The 16,867-nt window shown below is 42.1% G+C and overlaps 1 protein-coding gene across 1 annotated transcript in view; it reads left to right on the top strand.

Annotated features, from left to right (window-relative positions):
• Positions 1-16,867, top strand: part of cacna2d2a (calcium channel, voltage-dependent, alpha 2/delta subunit 2a) — a gene marked incomplete at its 5' end in the record, with an annotated part of 167,084 nt that overhangs the window by 5,813 nt on the left and 144,404 nt on the right. Inside the window, one exon of the mRNA XM_083971151.1 lies at positions 122-203. Within this exon, the coding sequence (XP_083827277.1) occupies positions 122-203 (82 nt within the window). The remainder of the gene's footprint in view (positions 1-121; positions 204-16,867) is intronic.

Genomic DNA, 16,867 nt, shown 5'->3' with positions numbered 1-16,867 from the left:
AGTGAGAGTTTGCCAACACAGAGATACACAAAGATGAGGGAGAGACTCACTAAGTTTGTCATAGTCGTATAGCAACACAACACATGCAGCTTAAAAATGTTTTACATTTTTTGTCTTCCAGAATGATTCACTGGGCCGGACGCATCGAGAAGGAGCTGGAGAAGGTTCTGCAACACGTGACGGGAACTCAGCAGATGAGATCGGTGAGTTGACGTCACGCCCGCATGTGACACGCTGCATTTTCCTGCATTATTAATCAGTGAGATTTCCCTGGGAGAGGACTGCAACATGCCCTGTTTGTCTGTCTGTCTGTGTGACGCCTGCAAAAACAATGGTTCAACACTTGTCGGCTGTCGCATTGAACTTTTACTTTAAGGGAATAGTTCACCAAAAAATGAAATTCAGTCATTACTGACTTACCCTCATGCTGATGAATACTCCGGGGAAGTTTTTTATTCCTCAAAGTGCATCTGGAGACTCAGGAGGGGGGTTCGTAGTCCAACGAAATCCTTAAATGAGAGTCAATAGCGCCTGACACAAAAAGGTCCATAAAACCTGACCAGAGCCTGAGATCTGCCGGCAGGGCCTCTTACAGGGCTGTCGCCTCCCGGTCCCCTCGGCTATGGAATGCAAACTCTGTGTCCTGTTTTAAATCACTTTTTAAAACTCACTTTTATCGTCTGTCCCTCTTAAACTGATTCTTTTTATTCTGTGGTCCTGTATTTTAATGTTATACCGTCATGGATTTTAAATTGCACTAACCATTTTATTGTTAAGCACCTTGTAACTTATAAAATATTATAAAACTACAAAAAAAACATATAATATTCCTCCTTACTGTTCGTCCGCTGCAATCCAAGTGTCCTGAAGGGATATAGTCCAGAGTTAAATCGAAACGACGTCATTTAGGACATTTTACAGCCTAAACAGTCCTGTATTGAATTTGCCTGGGGCGTTTAAGCGATTCATGCGTGCATCGTGTGAACGTGAGAGCACGCCCCAGCAGGCTGAGTCAATAATGACTGAATTTCATTTTTTGGTGAACTATTCCTTTAACAATTTTACCTCAACAACAAATGTGACTTTTCTCAACCCCTTCAATTGCCTCACACTTCTGAATGTCCTGATGATTCTTATTTGAACTTTTGTAATCCCAAAGTCCACGAAGCAGTGGTGTTGAGGTAAAGACATATTTTTAATTAGTGGAATAATTACAATAAATTGGCAATTTTCTTTGACTAATTCGAAACAAACAAGAGTAGCTTGATAAGATGGACACATTTGCAGAACCTGGTGTTGGTTGTTTGTGTCTGCTTCCTTGTACGAGGCCGTGCGTAACACGTGTCTGTCTTGTGGGAGAGCAGATGGTTGAGCGGAGTGTGATTGACACTGTTTCATCATGTTTCTGCCGTGTGCGCATGTTCGCCCAGCTTCCAGGGTTTGTAATGCACCCTGAGATAAATGCTTCATTATTGCTGTATGGGTGAGTGTGATTCATCCAGCCGGTGCGGTGCCTGTGGCAGCTTTAATGCTAGCAGCAGCACCAGCAGCAGCACCAGCAGCAGCAGCAGCAGCAGCGGTGGTTAGTGTGACGGCTGTTAGCATGGTGGCAACATTGATGGATCCCAGAGAGAGAGAGAGGAAGTGAGATGACGGGGATCGTGCTGGTGCAAAGGTTAACGACCGTCAGCGGATGTCAGGCAGACAGACACTCTCTGTTTACCCCTCAAAACATTCGTGCACACTTCTCTTCAGTGCTGCTCCTGCGTCCTGAGCAGTGTGGATTTCTAAATGAATGTTACACATGGTTTCAGGGAGGAATCACATTGTCTGATAAGAATTCTCTATCTTCAAATTGTCGTCATTTCACAAAAAACATCAAATAAACAAGGCAAAAAAGTCTTGATTAAAGTCAGTCGACTTGCGTTTTTGAGATAAACAAATTGGTTTTTGAAAGAGTTTTTTCAACCATAAACAAACAAGTCGGCTTTCAACATATCAGATATCTGAGAGAGATGTTATGATCCACTTTCTGTAATGCTGAAGCATTTTAATGTTGCTGTTTATGTTGTGTGTGTGTTCACATTTATGGATTTTTTAATGTAAATGATGTCTTGTGAAGTGTAAGTCAACTTTTTTACAACTCTGTTGCAGTTACATCAATTGCGCAAAAATATTTTTCACCACTAAGTCACTCTTTCAGCTTCTTTTATAGGCTACATTAGCTCGTACATGCACATTAGCAAAAACTGTGTTCTATTCATATTCACCATGCTGGTGATTTTCTTGATTGGATCAAGCTTAGTTTTTGTTCTATAGTGTATAAACAAATGGGGACAGTGTCCATTGTGATTCTTTAGGCATGGAGTGGTGCCATTGCATTTCCTGTTTACTCAGACAAACAGTTCGCTCGATAGCTTTTTGTTTCAGACTGTCATGTAATTAGAAGAAAAGCAGCAAACTTTCCCAATTAAGCAGCAGGAACGGGGAAATGTTTGATATTTTTTTGCGCGGAAAAGAGGCTGCTGATTAATTTTCTGTCAACTGCCTAATCGATCATTAGAGTAATTGTTATTATTCAGAGCAGTTTAGTCTGTGTTTGCTTTAAATATGTCGTTCCATCTCCGGACTGCTGCGCATATAAAACTGGGACATACGTATTGAATGATCCCGAGCTTAATGAGACCTAAAGCTAAGATGCGACACTGACATGACGTTAAGTGCTCAGTGCGCTTTAACGTTTCCATGGATTGAATCTAATTTCCGCTCCGAGTTGCTGAGGTTTCCTTCTGTGGACTCTCTCTCTAAAAATGTGACGTCCACCCCGGTGACGCCTCCTGTACGGGGGCCCATATGGTTGCATGTGGATGTGCTGGCCTGGCTGTGTGCGCAGAGCGGGTGTGAAAGAACATTTATCATGGCCCCAAACAGGAGTCGTCACAGGGTGTGCTAAATGGCCCAGCATGCCTAGAAAAGCCATTTTCTAAATGGATGCCTCTCTCTATACGTGTGTCTGATAGAAATCTTCCCAGGGCTATGCCGGCTGGTAACAAGATTGCCTCCCTCTGCGCCCCCTTCCTCTTCATGCGCAGTTTATTCTCACAGACAAAAAAAAAAAATAGAAGAAGAGGAAAAAAATGTAAAGTGTGTGCAAATTATTTTTGAGTTTGTCTTACATGGAAAGAGACAAGGAAGTAAGTTGAATATAATGTGGTGTGTTCAGTTCTTCTCGGTTGAGATTTTTATTTTTTCTGACAAGCAGAGTTGTGGGTGAAAGAACGACAAAGAGCGAGACAGGGGCAACACAGAAAATAGCTGAATACATTTTAAATCAGTTGACTTACAAAAAAAGGAAAAAAACAGCAAAGAGATGTAGAATATTTTGATGTGTTGTAGTTTGTGCATACTGTGTGCAAGTTTGAAATGTCAAAATAAATAAAACCCGAGTTGAAATCACATTGTAATATATTCTGCCCAGGTTTGGTCAAGATGTTATTCTTCCTCTGGGGAGCGGAGGGAAGATAGTGGGTGAGTGATGTATTGGAGGAGTTGGAAGTTTGGAATGGAAGCGTGAGCAGCGTGGATAGACACGGAGAGTGGGCGGCTTTTAGAGCGGAGGAGGAGGAGGAGGGGGGTTTTTGTCGAGGGAGAGAAAGGACGAAGAATGGCTTGACAATTGAGATGGATGTTCAGGCGGTGTTGTGTGTATATTTAGAGTCAAACTACTTAAGATGGATGAAATGATAGAGGGGAAAGACGAGAGTTGGTAAATTTAAGAACTGCGAGCAGACGGATGCTGTTTCTAGTGGTGGTCCTCCTCATTATCCTGCGTGCTGCTGTGTTTGATGTCTTCCAGTACGTGGTGATGAGAGGCGGCGGTGGACACTGGCATTGTTTCCGTATCCTCGGGGGCTTATTCACAACGGTTTTAATGGGCGCACATGAGCAGCACGCCTACACCCACTCACTGTCATTACAGTGATTTGATGGTTTATCAGCGATACGGACAGATAATATTATTATGTACATATTTAGACACCAGGTGGACACACACTTACAGTCTCCTCGCTGTAGCTGTGCATGTAGAGGGATGCCCCTGTTCTAGTGGTGGCAGGAACACGGTACTTGTTTTTACGGCAAGTACTCATCCTGCAACACTTGTGAGTGCGCGTCTGTGTGTGTGTGTGTGTATGTAACATAATGTAAAATGTAATTATATTTTTGATTTTGATCTTATTTTGAGCAAAACATGTCAACAATGACAGAACAACACTTAACAACAACAACGATGTTCAAAAGGAGTAGGAATCAGTATTTATGTACTCTCTCGATTGTAAATGTGTACAGTCATACAAATAAATATTCACTTTAAAGGGATATTTCAACATTTTGGCAAATTCGACCATTGCCATAATCCCTACAATCTAGTAGGTTCATTACCTTGAATTGTCGTTGCAAGCTGTTTTTAGATCGGCGGGGCAGAGACGTGAGCTCTGTACGATGCGCTGTATTTTCGCCTTTCCCTCATCAAACTCATCAAATACACAATCCAACAACTCCAAAACACTCTCGTGCCCAAGTTGTGACCTGCACATTCACCACGCTATGAAATAATAATGGAACGTTATGAGACGGAGTAGTTTTCGAGGTTAATACGTAACTGGAACTACATTCCTGACACGGCTGCTCGGCAGAGTGACTTCAAAAGCGAAAGTAGTTCTGAATATTTGCTAATGTGTCCTAAGGTCACATAATTATACGTTTCACAGCGTGGAGAATGTGCAGGTCACAACTGCACCAACAAATAAAGGTAATGAAGCTACTCCTAAAACTATAGGGATTATGGCAATAGGTGAATTTGCCAAAATGTTGAAATATCCCTTTAACATATTAAATACAACCCAATTTATTAAGTGAATCAACTTGAATAAAATAAATATACTATACAATAACATATTCCCTCCTCATCTGCATAACCTCTAAGACTCTTTGTGTGTGTATATACACTGATCAGGCATAACATTATGACCACTGACAGACAGGTGAACAACACGCCATCATGGCACCTGTTAGGCGTTAGTGGGTGGGATATACAGTATAAGGCAGCAGGTGAACATGTTGTCCTCATGTGTTAAAAGCAGGAAAATGGTCAGGATTGATCAAAAGTTGGTCCAAGGAAGGAACAGTGGTGAAGCGGCCACAGACTCATTGATACACGTGTGCTCCATCCAACAGACCAGCTACTGTTGCTCAGACTGCTGAACAAGTTCATGCTGCTTCTGACTGAAAGCTGTCACAACACACAGTGCAGCGCAGTTTATTGTGAATTTGGCAGCAAAAGGGACCAACACCATATTAGGCAGGTGGTCATAATGTTATGCCTGATTGGTGTATATTGTATACTACATATATTTATCTTTAAGTTACTTGTAACAACACCTGTTAAAATAGATTCAGTGGAGTAAATTAAAACGTTTCCCTCTGACATGCAGTGGAGTGCTACAGTAATCAGAAAATGGAAATAAATACTCGCCTGTAGTTTGTACATTAAGTACATTAGTATAGTTAATGTAATTGGTTACATTACACCAATGTCTCGTCACCACTTGCACACAGAGTCAGGGCAATTTCCTCAGCTTCAATTTAGTAAGATCCTTAAATGGCGATGCCATGCAACATATGTTGAACTCTCTCTCAAATTCATTTCAATAAGAAGCGTCTAATCAGCATGAATAATTTAGTGCGGTGCACATGACTGCTCCCGCACCCCTCACTTCAGCCTGGCACTTCACAACTCCTCTGCACTCTGAGGACGCGTCTGCCCCGTCTCCACGCTCCGTCCTCCTGCCTCTCGCTGCTCTTGATTACTGGAAACCTGAGAATGACGTCCATCCAGATCAATGCAACCCACCGGCCCGCCCACGTGGAGGGAGGGAGGGAGGGCAGAAAGACACAATGGTGGTTATTAATCCATCTGTTCTTTATGAGCTTTGTTTTCTTTCTACAACAAAGGGTGTTGTTGCTCTCTGTCACTTTTGCCCTTCACCCTGTGTGTGTGTCTGTGTGTGTGTGGTCAACACCACATCAGTCGGCCCACTGACCACATGCTGGCAGCAGGTTTATCTCAGTTCAACACAGACCTTCTTGCCTCTAGTGCTTACAGCGTGTGTGTGTGTGTGTGTGTGTGTGTGTGTGTGTGTGTGTGCGTGCGCAAGGTCTTCATCTTTTTCTTGTTGTGAACATTGCTGCAGCCTCTGGTTCAATTTGATCAGCGCAGGTGTGTTTTTCAGCACTTGAGGGGCGATGTTGTATGTGGACCCAAACACAATCCCAAATGTCTCTGCTGCTCCTCACAGCCTTCCCTCCTCCCCCTCCTCCTCCTCCTCCTCCTCCTCCTCCTCCCCCTCCTCCTCCTCCTCCTCCTCCTCCTCCTCCTCCTCCTCCTGGAAAAAGATGGTCGCTCATGGCCAAGACAGCCGGCCTCAACAAACACATATCTCTGTAAAGTGCATTGGTGGATTTACTCACTATCGCTGACTACAGAAACTTCCAATAATCTGTCTGAAATGCCCGGCCGCTATACTAGACATCACCCCTGCTCTCCCTCCACAATCCTCACTTCCAAGAGCTGATGTCAGCTTCACCTCTCCCTCCCCTCCGCCTGCGCTGATCCATCAGTGGACGACGACGCACCGGGGGGGTGGGGTGGGGGGGGGGGGGGGGGGGGGGGGCATCACTGCCATTTGTTTCTTGATTTGAAAGCTCCTCATGCCTGTAGACGGTTAACAGGAAGAGTCCCAGGCCCCGCCTCCCATCATGTGCCGTTACCTTTAAAGGAGAGAGGGAGAGGGAGAGCGAGCGCGCTCAGTCCTCCTCCTGCAGCTCTCCGTCCTCCCACCCCCTCCATCTTCTGTCCTGGACCTTATACAACAGCAGCTTGTTATCTGCCTGTGTGAAACATCACAGGCTATTTCTGCAGGATAGATAGTTTACTCTGTGGCTCTAGTTTTCTCTGCTGATGTCTTGCTTAGGTATCCCTCAGTCACCGTGGAGCACACATCCATACACAGAGAGGTCGACTTTTACTGAGGCCTTTGTTAAAATGAATCATTCATTAATTACTAGGTTTTTAGCATCAGGAGAAAACGCACAGTGTCGTCAGTAACTTAAGTTTGATCTCAGCAGATGATGATGATGATGCAATTTAGGAACTCAAACAGTTTCATGTTGAAAGTCAAGGAGGAGCTGTTCACTTCTACTTTCCTCATAGCTGTGGCGGTTTTTCTGATGTCTCTATTTTCCATCATGGCACCACCTTTTTATTTGTAATTAATAGTTTGCTCTTGATATTCCACACCTGAATAAGAAATTGAAATAATACAGTAAATAATTTTGTAACATTTAGTTTTAATTTTGTATGACCTTGACTCCTATTAAAACGGCAACTAGATTCTGACCTTAATTAACCAGCTACAGAGTAATTGTGATAGTTACAGTAAAGGGATAGTTCAACATTTTGGAAAATTGCCTTATTGCCATAATCCCTATAGTCTTAGGAGTAGGTTTGTTACCTTTAACTGTTGGTGCAAACTATTTTTAGAACAGTGGAGCAGAGCCGTGAGCTGCTCAGAGCTACGCTACCGAGGCTCATGGGATTTCTTGGTTTCCTTCATCAAACTCATCAAATACACAATCCAACAACTCCAAAACACTCTCATGGACAAGTTGTGACCTGCACATTCACCACGCTATGAGATAACTAGAAAAAGCATTTCCAAGAATGGAAATGGTGTGAATGCTGAAAGCAGCTGAACGCTGTTGCAGAATTAGCAAACAGTGCAAACCATACAAATGTTTGACCAAGGTAGGAATCGAACCCACAACCTCATGGTCAGTAGACTTCCACTCTGCCTCAAAGCCACAGTATACACACAGTTACAGAGACTGTTGTCTGTTGATGAGCTGCACTCTGTCTCACTCTGAAGTTAACGAGCCCAAAGTTGCACCTGTTGGAAACGCACTGTGTCAACACCAAGAAAGCTTGAGAGTCAAGCCTGAATGACTTAGAATGAACATTTCTGTGAATTTCAGGCTGAGAGCAGCAGTTTCAACATGAAGCAAGTTATCAGAAGTCAACAGAGGACGACTGGGAAAATAATTCACTATAATTGTTGTTGAGGCAAGATTTGAACCAGGAATCAAACCCACAACCTCATGATCACTAAACCTTTACTCTGCCACTTCGCCACAGAGAGCACAGACATAAGCATGTTGCCATTGTAATGTGATGATGTGCTGCAAACTGTGGCACTAGGAATTAATGCGTCTCTTAACGAACACCTGTAACCAATTGAGGGTGGGGGAGGGGAGCAGAATTCAACATAACATAAAAAGAGTGCTTCCCTTGGATTTGAACCAGTGACCTTGGGGTTGGCAAGCAGCCACCTTACCCACTGGACTACAGACAGAGTAGTGGAGAAGAGAGGTTGAGACTTTGATGAATGTGAGATTTTTCAATGATGCTTAAAAGAAGCAGAAAATAGTATAAATGAGCCACAACAAGTAAGTAGAGGACTTTTTTGTGACCTGTGACTATTTTTGGGTGAATTAAAATGAATTAAAAAGCACTTAACAGCAAGTTACAAAGTTGAGCTCCTTCTCCTGCTGCTGTGAAAAAAATGCATTGAGCTGAATGGGAGCAGAGAGCTCCATGGCTGCATTTAAAAAATATTTTAAATTATTCTCTGAGTCTCTGTGCATTTTTGACGGCATTGTGAGACCTAAGACAAGCGTGGCTACAAACTGTTTCCAAAATCATGAGTGTAGAGTGTCATTTGTAGCTTTGCTGGCAATTTCAGAAGAAAAGTTCCAGTCGCTTTTTTGGATCTGCTGCACTCTACGATGACGTCACCCACTCTGACCCAACCCCATACACACTCATTGAAAAGTGTGAAATTTGTCAGAAATCCTCATGTGCTTTTAAAGGATTTATCTCAAAAACGGTACAAGCTATTAAAAATTTGTAAATACAGGATGAATACATTAGAAGTTTGTCTACAACTCAGAATTTGAATGAAGTCTCTAGCTGAAAGTATGTGGACGCTTTAAAGGCTGAAAGAAGTAAGAAGATTTGAAGAGTTTCAAGACTGTTCCAATGCATTCTCTATGGGGAAAAAAAAAATCAGAAATAGTTGAATATTGCAAAAAGTATGAATAGTTGAAAAGAGAAAAGTAATAGCACACCTGTCCCGAAAAGGCTGAACATTTTGATGTGAGAATTGTTGAAATAGCACAAAGTATGAAGGACTAGTTAAGTGCCAAAGAAAATGGCCGAACAGAAGAACAATAGTGTGAATGCTTTCAGCATTCACACTAATAAGGGAACATTACGAGATGGAGTTGTTTTCGAGGTAAATTCATGCAAAACCACTGATGTGTGTTCCCGTCTGGGGCAGTTTGTCAGCAAGCAGTCTCTGCATTTGCCTCGAAAACAACAACTGTTGAATTTGGATACAGATGATGATACAAAACAACTCTGAACACATCTCACTTTGAGAGGTATAATGTTATGTACCAGGAATATGCTGATACAGGACTTGCTACAAGCATTCTGGATGACGTTGAATTGTATTCTGCAAAAGTTCCCTCCACTAGAGACCTCCACTTAGGCCTGGGACGATAATAAATTTTGCTGGACGATATATTGTCCCACAAATTATTGACGATAAACGATATTATTGACACATTTTTTTTAGAACAAATTAACCACTAATAATATTTCATAACTAGAAAAAGCATTTCCAAGAATGGAAATGGTGTGACTGCTGACAGCAACTGAACGCTGTTGCAGAATTAGCAAATAGTGATCACCATACAAATGTTTGACCAAGGTCGGAATCGAACCCACAACCTCATGGTCATTAGACTTCCACTCTGCCTCTAGGCCACAGTGCACACACAGTTGCAGAGACTGTTGTCTGTTAATGATCTGCACACTGTCAACATCAAGAAAGCTTGAGAGTCAAGCTTGAATGACTTAGAATGAAAATTTCTGTGAATTTCAGGCTGAGAGCAGCAGTTTCAACATGAAGCAAGTTATCAGAAGTCAACAGAGGACAACTGGGAAAATAATTCACTATAATTGTTGTTGAGGCAAGATTTGAACCAGCAACCTTCAGGTCCCCAGACCAGCAAGCTAACCACTAGGCTACAGACAGAGTTGTGGAGACCTCTCAGCATTGGGCTGAATGAGAGCAGAGATAAATAGTTAAAAAGAGAAAAGTAATGTCGATAAAGTTCAAAAAAAGCTGCACGTTTTGATATATGAATTGTTGAAATAGCACAACACCTAACACACTAACCATATGGCCACAGAGAACCTGAGTTACAATGAGCTTTATACTATGAGGAATCAAAGACTGTCCAATGACAGCTGAATAATTGGAATCAAAAGTCAAGCAATGATGTGAAATGACCGAGGCAGGAATTGAACCCATGACCATATGATCACTAAACCTTTACTCTGCCACTCGGCTACAGAGAGCACACTGCTTTCGAGATTGTTGTCATTCATTGTTATGTGATGATGTGCTGCAAACTGGTATGAGTAATCAAGGAGATAACAAACACCTGTAACCAATTGAAGGCGGGGGAGGAGAGCAGAATTCAACATAACATAACAAGAGTTCTTCCCTTGGATTCGAACCAGTGACCTTGGGGTTGGGAAGCAGCCACCCTACCCCCTACACTACAGTGGAGTTGTGAAGAAGAGAGATTGAGACTTTGATGAATGTGAGATTTTTCAATGATGCTTAAAATAAAAAGAAATGAGTATAGATTAGCCACACCAAGTAAGGAGAGGACTTTTTTGTGACCTGTGACTATTTTTTGGTGAATTAAAATGAATTAAAAAGCACTTAACAGCAAGTTACAAAGTTGAGCTCCTTCTCCTGCTGCTGTGAAAAAAATACATTGAGCTGAATGAGAGCAGAGAGCTCCCTGGCTGCATTTAAAAAATATTTAAAATTATTATCTAAGTCTCTTTGCATTTTTGACCAGAATTTTAGCCAGAAGACAAGTGTGGCTACAAAACTGGAGAAAATAATTTGTCTAGAGTTTGTGGCCGTGCTGACAGTTTAGCCAGAAAAACTCTAGAATGTTTTTTTGCCTCTATCCACTCTGACACCACTCTGGCTCTGCTCGTTAGACGCAATACACACCCATTATAAAGCTGAAAAAAATCAGAAAAGGTTAAATATTTGAAAAAGTATAAATAGTTAAAAAGAGAAAAGTAATGCCAATAAAGTTCAAAAAAAGCTGCACGTTTTGATATATGAATTGTTGAAATAGCACAAAGTATGAAGGACTAGAAGAAGACCGTAAAAAGGCGGAAGAAAATGGCCAAACAGAAGAACAATAGTGTGACTGCTTCAGCAGTCACACTAATAATGCAAGTAGACCCTTTTAAATGCGATAAACTTTTATTTCTCATGAGTATTTTTTTTTTAACCATTGTAATTGGAATGACAACAACTTATATAGCTACTATCCTAAATAAATAAAATAAACAAAAAATAATAAACAGTGCAGTGCAGCTCTTCTGTCCAATAACGTTACACACCTGAAGCTCCACTTTTCATTCAAAGAAACTAATGTGACTTCCAAAGATGTAAGATTTCATCAATGAGACTAGCATTTATCTCCTATAAAGTATTAAACCAGCTGGCGGTAAACCTCTAAAAACCTGCTGATAAGTTTTCATAGTCGTTTTCTCCCCCAATGACGGAGGTTGACCGGCCCGTGAGCTGCTGCAGGCGGCTGCAGACTGTGGGAAGCCCCGCTCCTCCTGCTCGCTGCTACCACAGTAGCTCCAAAAACTTCGGAGGAAAACTCCCAACAGGCGATATGTGGATAAACTGACCACAGACTGGGGGTCTAAACTGTGACTTTCTTGCATGAAAAAATATTAAAACTTTAAAAAGGGACGTGTTAACAGCGCTGCAGCGAGAATTATGGTAAAACAGCTTTTAGCTGCTTAGCTTTACAGCTAGCGCTGCCGGTTGCTGCCAAATGCATTCTGGGAAACAAAGATCCTGGATGACTGAAAAGAGGGTTCACTCCTTTCATTCTTCAAAATAAACGGCCCAGGTGCTGAGACCGATGCACAGAGTGAAGCCTCTTGTCATCCAGCCTGGTTGGAGGGAGAGACCAGGAAAACAAATACGTGCGCATGCACATGGCGATTTATCGAGGCCGGAAAAACTATCGAGTTAATTTTCATTTATCGTGCGATTAATTGATTTATTGATTATCGTCCCAGGCCTACCTCCACTACATCATGAGAGCAGCTTGTTATTTCACACAGTGCAAACAGGTCCAGTTAAGTACAGAGGTGATACCTAATAATCAGAAATAAATGATGCAACCTTTTTAATCTACAGTAGTTAACCCTCCATTTGTTTGCCCAAGTGGACGTGACGTTCACCAGGGAAACGGTCCCATTCAGACATCCCATTAGCAGTTCCCAAGAGCACAGGGTCGCCAGGGTTACACGTAAGGGTCATGAAAGCTTAGATATGGTCTGTTAGCTAACCACTTGTTATTCTGTCTGGGACCCTTGTGTAACAAATGTTTCTCTTGTTGCGTGCCAACTCTGGCATTTACTTTGTATTTAACCGACAAAAACTAAATAAAACAACAAAATAACAACAAGCAACAAAATAACTGTGGACGTTAGAGGCACATAAAACCAGTAGCAGGCTGAACGTTAAGCAGTGTGAGAGCTGGTCAGCACCGTTACTCCCAGCCCCAGCCTCCCCTGGGCTGACAGGAGAACAGACGGGCACACAAACTCTATTTATTTTTCTGCTTTTTATTTTTTATTTTTTATTGGTTTTCTGACACCGGGGAAGGGTACAAGGGTTCCTCAGCTCTGCGACTTGATGGCCTGGCACTGGTTGGCGATGTTTATAGAAATGAAAATGCATATATCTGCAGAGTGCAGAACCGCATGCAGATATCCCTGGGTTGGTGTTAGAAGGAATTACTTGAAATAGCTTTATAGTACAACAAAAAAAAATGTGGCAGTTTAGAAAAGTAGAACCAGATTATATAGTGTCAGTGCCTTGTCTCCATTTTCATATTCAGTTTATTTATTCTGCCTGCATGGCAGCAACTGCTGTGCCTGGAGGTATTATGTTTTTCTACCATTCTCATGATTGTGATATCTCAGCAACACACCAAGGGGATTCAGATACGTCCAGAAAAAATATTCACTCAGACTGGAGGATTAGCTGATTAGAATTAGATTTTCAAAGGTCGAGACCTCTGTGACCCCAAAAAGTGTTTTTTCAGCCACAGCTCAAGAAGACGCTAATTACATATTTAAAAAAATCACCAAATGACTAATACATTAAAATAATGAGGTAAAAATATTTTATAGCTTATTTTATAACTTCACTCTGACGTCAAAGTCTTTCGAAAGTCTTTCGATTAAAATCCTTCAAAGGCTCCACTACATATATTAGTCATACTGTAGATGTACAGTAAACTGCAACCTTGACTGGCTGGTGCTCGCACTGAAAATGAACCATTGGGAGTCTGATATAGAAAGGTATATTTTCAAAATAATAGCTCATTAAATTATTTCTCTTACCTGGTTAATGTGATTTCTGCCCCTGAACTTCACTGCACAGCATACCATATCAGGGTTGTAAGACGTCACTTTGATTTTACAATTGCAAATCTCATCTGTGAGGCACAAGCGATGTTTTCTTTTGATGTAGTTCATGCCATGGTGGAAAAACCTGACGTGACGCATATTTTGATCGACAAAATATTAAAATAAGTTTCACAAGGGCACCTCAATCTCCAAAGAAATAACTATCACAGTGAAAAAAACTAAATGGCCATTTTTTATTCACTTTTTTTTCCCCAAAATGAGCTGGCCCTCTCTAAACCACGGGAGCCACAGCAGAGGGATGAAAGAGCCGCAGGTCGCCGACCTCTGGTCCAGGTGAATGAAATCAATAATGCATTATTTAAAGACACAGTGCCACATGATGCAAACTGTATTTAATGTCTTCTCTGGTCACATAGTAAAACATCTTCCAGTATATCACAGCGCATGTGTGTATTAGTGTGCAGTGAATTACCAGGATGGAGCTGTGAAGACCCACTGGGGGGGGGGGAGTGTCAGCACAGAGCAAACTGCGCTGGCCGGAGTGTCTGAATCTGGATGACATTCACTCTGGTACATTTGGGGACTGTATTTGTGGAACTAATTGTTGCTTGATGAATTCAGGGGGAAACAAAAAGCAGATGCGTTCATGCTTCTAGTGGCTTTTTGCTGGAGAAAAGACGGCCTTGCACTTGTTAAAAGGAAGACAATATAGCATTATGTGTCAAAATAGGATTAGAGGTCTGCTAAAGCTCCAGCCCTGTCAGAGGGAAGATGCTTTATTTTGCCTACGCTGCAAATCTTTTCTCCTTGTCTCCATCTTTCAACACTATTATTTACACAGTGTGTGTGTGTGTGCGCGCGTGCGTTTGCGCGTGCGTGTGCTGGTGCAATTTTCAGTGGTCTTCTGTTTGATGTTTCATAGAGCGCATGACGTGTCTGCAGTGCTATCTATGCTTGACAGAGAGAAAAAACTGGGTACAGTTCCCTGAGTGGGTTGCAGTGGTAATGTAGAGTGGCGTGATGCCCTAGAAAATTCCAGGTGTGAAGTGCTTTATTCATTCCAGTGCAGAGGGAGTGCTTCTCTATGTGTGAAGTGGTAGGTGTGTGACGTTTATTTCCATTGTGAACAAAATGCATCGGCCTTTTTTTTTCTTCGTTTATTTCCCCCCTCCACCGTCGGTGTTTGTGTTTGTGTGCGAGAGAGTTTGGGTGCGCTCAAGTCTCAGAGGTTTTGTCCTCCTCTTCTTCTCTTCCTCCTCCACCTGCACTAGTCTGTGATTGATTGGTCACAGCTCTGAATAACTTTAATTGGCTTGCCTCAGCGGTGGGTGGTTTTTCAAACGCCGAAAAACCGCTGTGGAAGTCCTAGAAAAGCGTTTTAATTTTTGATCATGTAGGCAGTGAGGACTCTCCACTGCCATCTGAGAGAGGGGTCTTCAAAAGTGCTACCTACATCTTTTTAATTCCGCAGATTGTCGCTCACTTTGTGTCTTCTGCCTTGTTCTCTGTGTCTGTGTGAAATCTGGAGGAGCAGCTCCCCCGCCCGCCACTACATTATCTATCTACCCTCTTCTTTGGCTTGGAGCTGGACTCACTCTCATCTCTGCCTCTGGCTCTTTTCCCAGGGCTCCGTTGTTAGATGGGATTTATGCTCCACCGCTATAATTGCAGCGTTACACATAATACGTCATGCATGTGCCTGAAAGAAGACCCTGCCTCTTAGAAATGACATTTATACATAGCTTAAATCGTACAGGAATGATTTTAATTAATGTTGAATCTGCCGTACAGAACATATATTTAAACATTCACTGATGACATATTTCATAGATAAATATTGTCATAACTGAATTGAATCACCAGACAGCTTGTTTTTACTATCTTTCTTATTTTAAAGATATTTTTTAGGCATTTTTGCCTGTAATTGACAGGGTAGTGGAGAGAGACCGGGGGAATGTCAGGCAGTCCAGATTTGCACAGTCAGGAATCGATCCAGCGATCACTGCAATCGGCATTGCCGAGTTTGGAGGTGCTCTTAACCACTAGACCATCAAGCACCCCTGTATTAACTCTCTTAACATTTCACTCAAACAACAACCACCCCACCCCCCAAAAAATAAAATAAAATAAAATAATTAAAAAACACATTCCTGGAGATAGAAGTCAATAGTTTACCACATTTCCTCAAATAGTGACCGGGGTCTTTATTTACCTCATCTGCCCAGGATGCCAGCAGGCTTTTATTAGAGAGAGGCCTTTATTTCTAATTCCCTCAGCTTAATGAGTATATTCATATATTTAATATGAAGCCTCCTTGTTTTCTGTTCTCCTTCCACTTGCTCTGTTAAAGCAGAAGTAAGCGATCCGGTCGTTTTGGCTAACTTCGTTAGTTAGTAGCCCCCGCCCTTGTCATGGATCTATTGGTCCTCGTCCCTACGTCACCACATTCACGCGCATCCCTTGGCTGCACACACAGCCCTTTATGCCGTTCTCTCTCCTCATTGGATAAAGCTTGTAGGATACAAGGAAGTAAGATAAAAGTTTTATCCTCGGCTTAGAGCAGAGCAGAGTGACTGACAGACCCGTGTTTCGGACCAAACACTCTATGTAAGTGATTGCCGTCGGAAGATATAACTATTTAAGACTTATATTAACACAAATATTCCGCTTACTTCTGCTTTAATTTGTACACATTAGCGACCAAATGCAACAACAAGCTCATTGTTCAGTGGCTCATCTTCCTCTTCCTCTTGTGCTGCTTGCCACCTGTTTATCTCTCTGCGCTGTCGGAGCTGGGTCACCCCCAGATTCCCCAAACTCTGTTGCACACGACAGACCAATATGCTCCCATTCTAGTCAATTGGAGCATTTCCAGAGCCTGCGCTGCGGCCCAGCCTGTGGACCGGCCTTTTATTTGTTTGTGTAAACATCACTATTGGCTGTTATAAGACACCCAGTTTTTAATTGAATACCAGCCTGAGGAAATACAGTTTAACAGAGTCAATACCATACCATCATGTGCTGCTTCACTTATTATAATTTTAACAAACAGCGCGCATACAGTTAACCTATATCTGACCTCCAGTACATGTGAACCTGAACGACTCCTATAAATGAAGCCCGGTATGAAATATTGATGCAGCTGAAAGCAGGATGTAGTAAAACTGGTCAGAGACAGAGAGAACA

The sequence above is a fragment of the Trachurus trachurus genome (assembly GCF_905171665.1).
Source record: "Trachurus trachurus genome assembly, chromosome: 5".
NCBI lineage: Eukaryota > Metazoa > Chordata > Actinopteri > Carangiformes > Carangidae > Trachurus > Trachurus trachurus.
The sequence above is the reverse complement of the archived record's forward strand: the minus strand, read 5'-3'. Positions and strand labels throughout refer to the sequence as shown.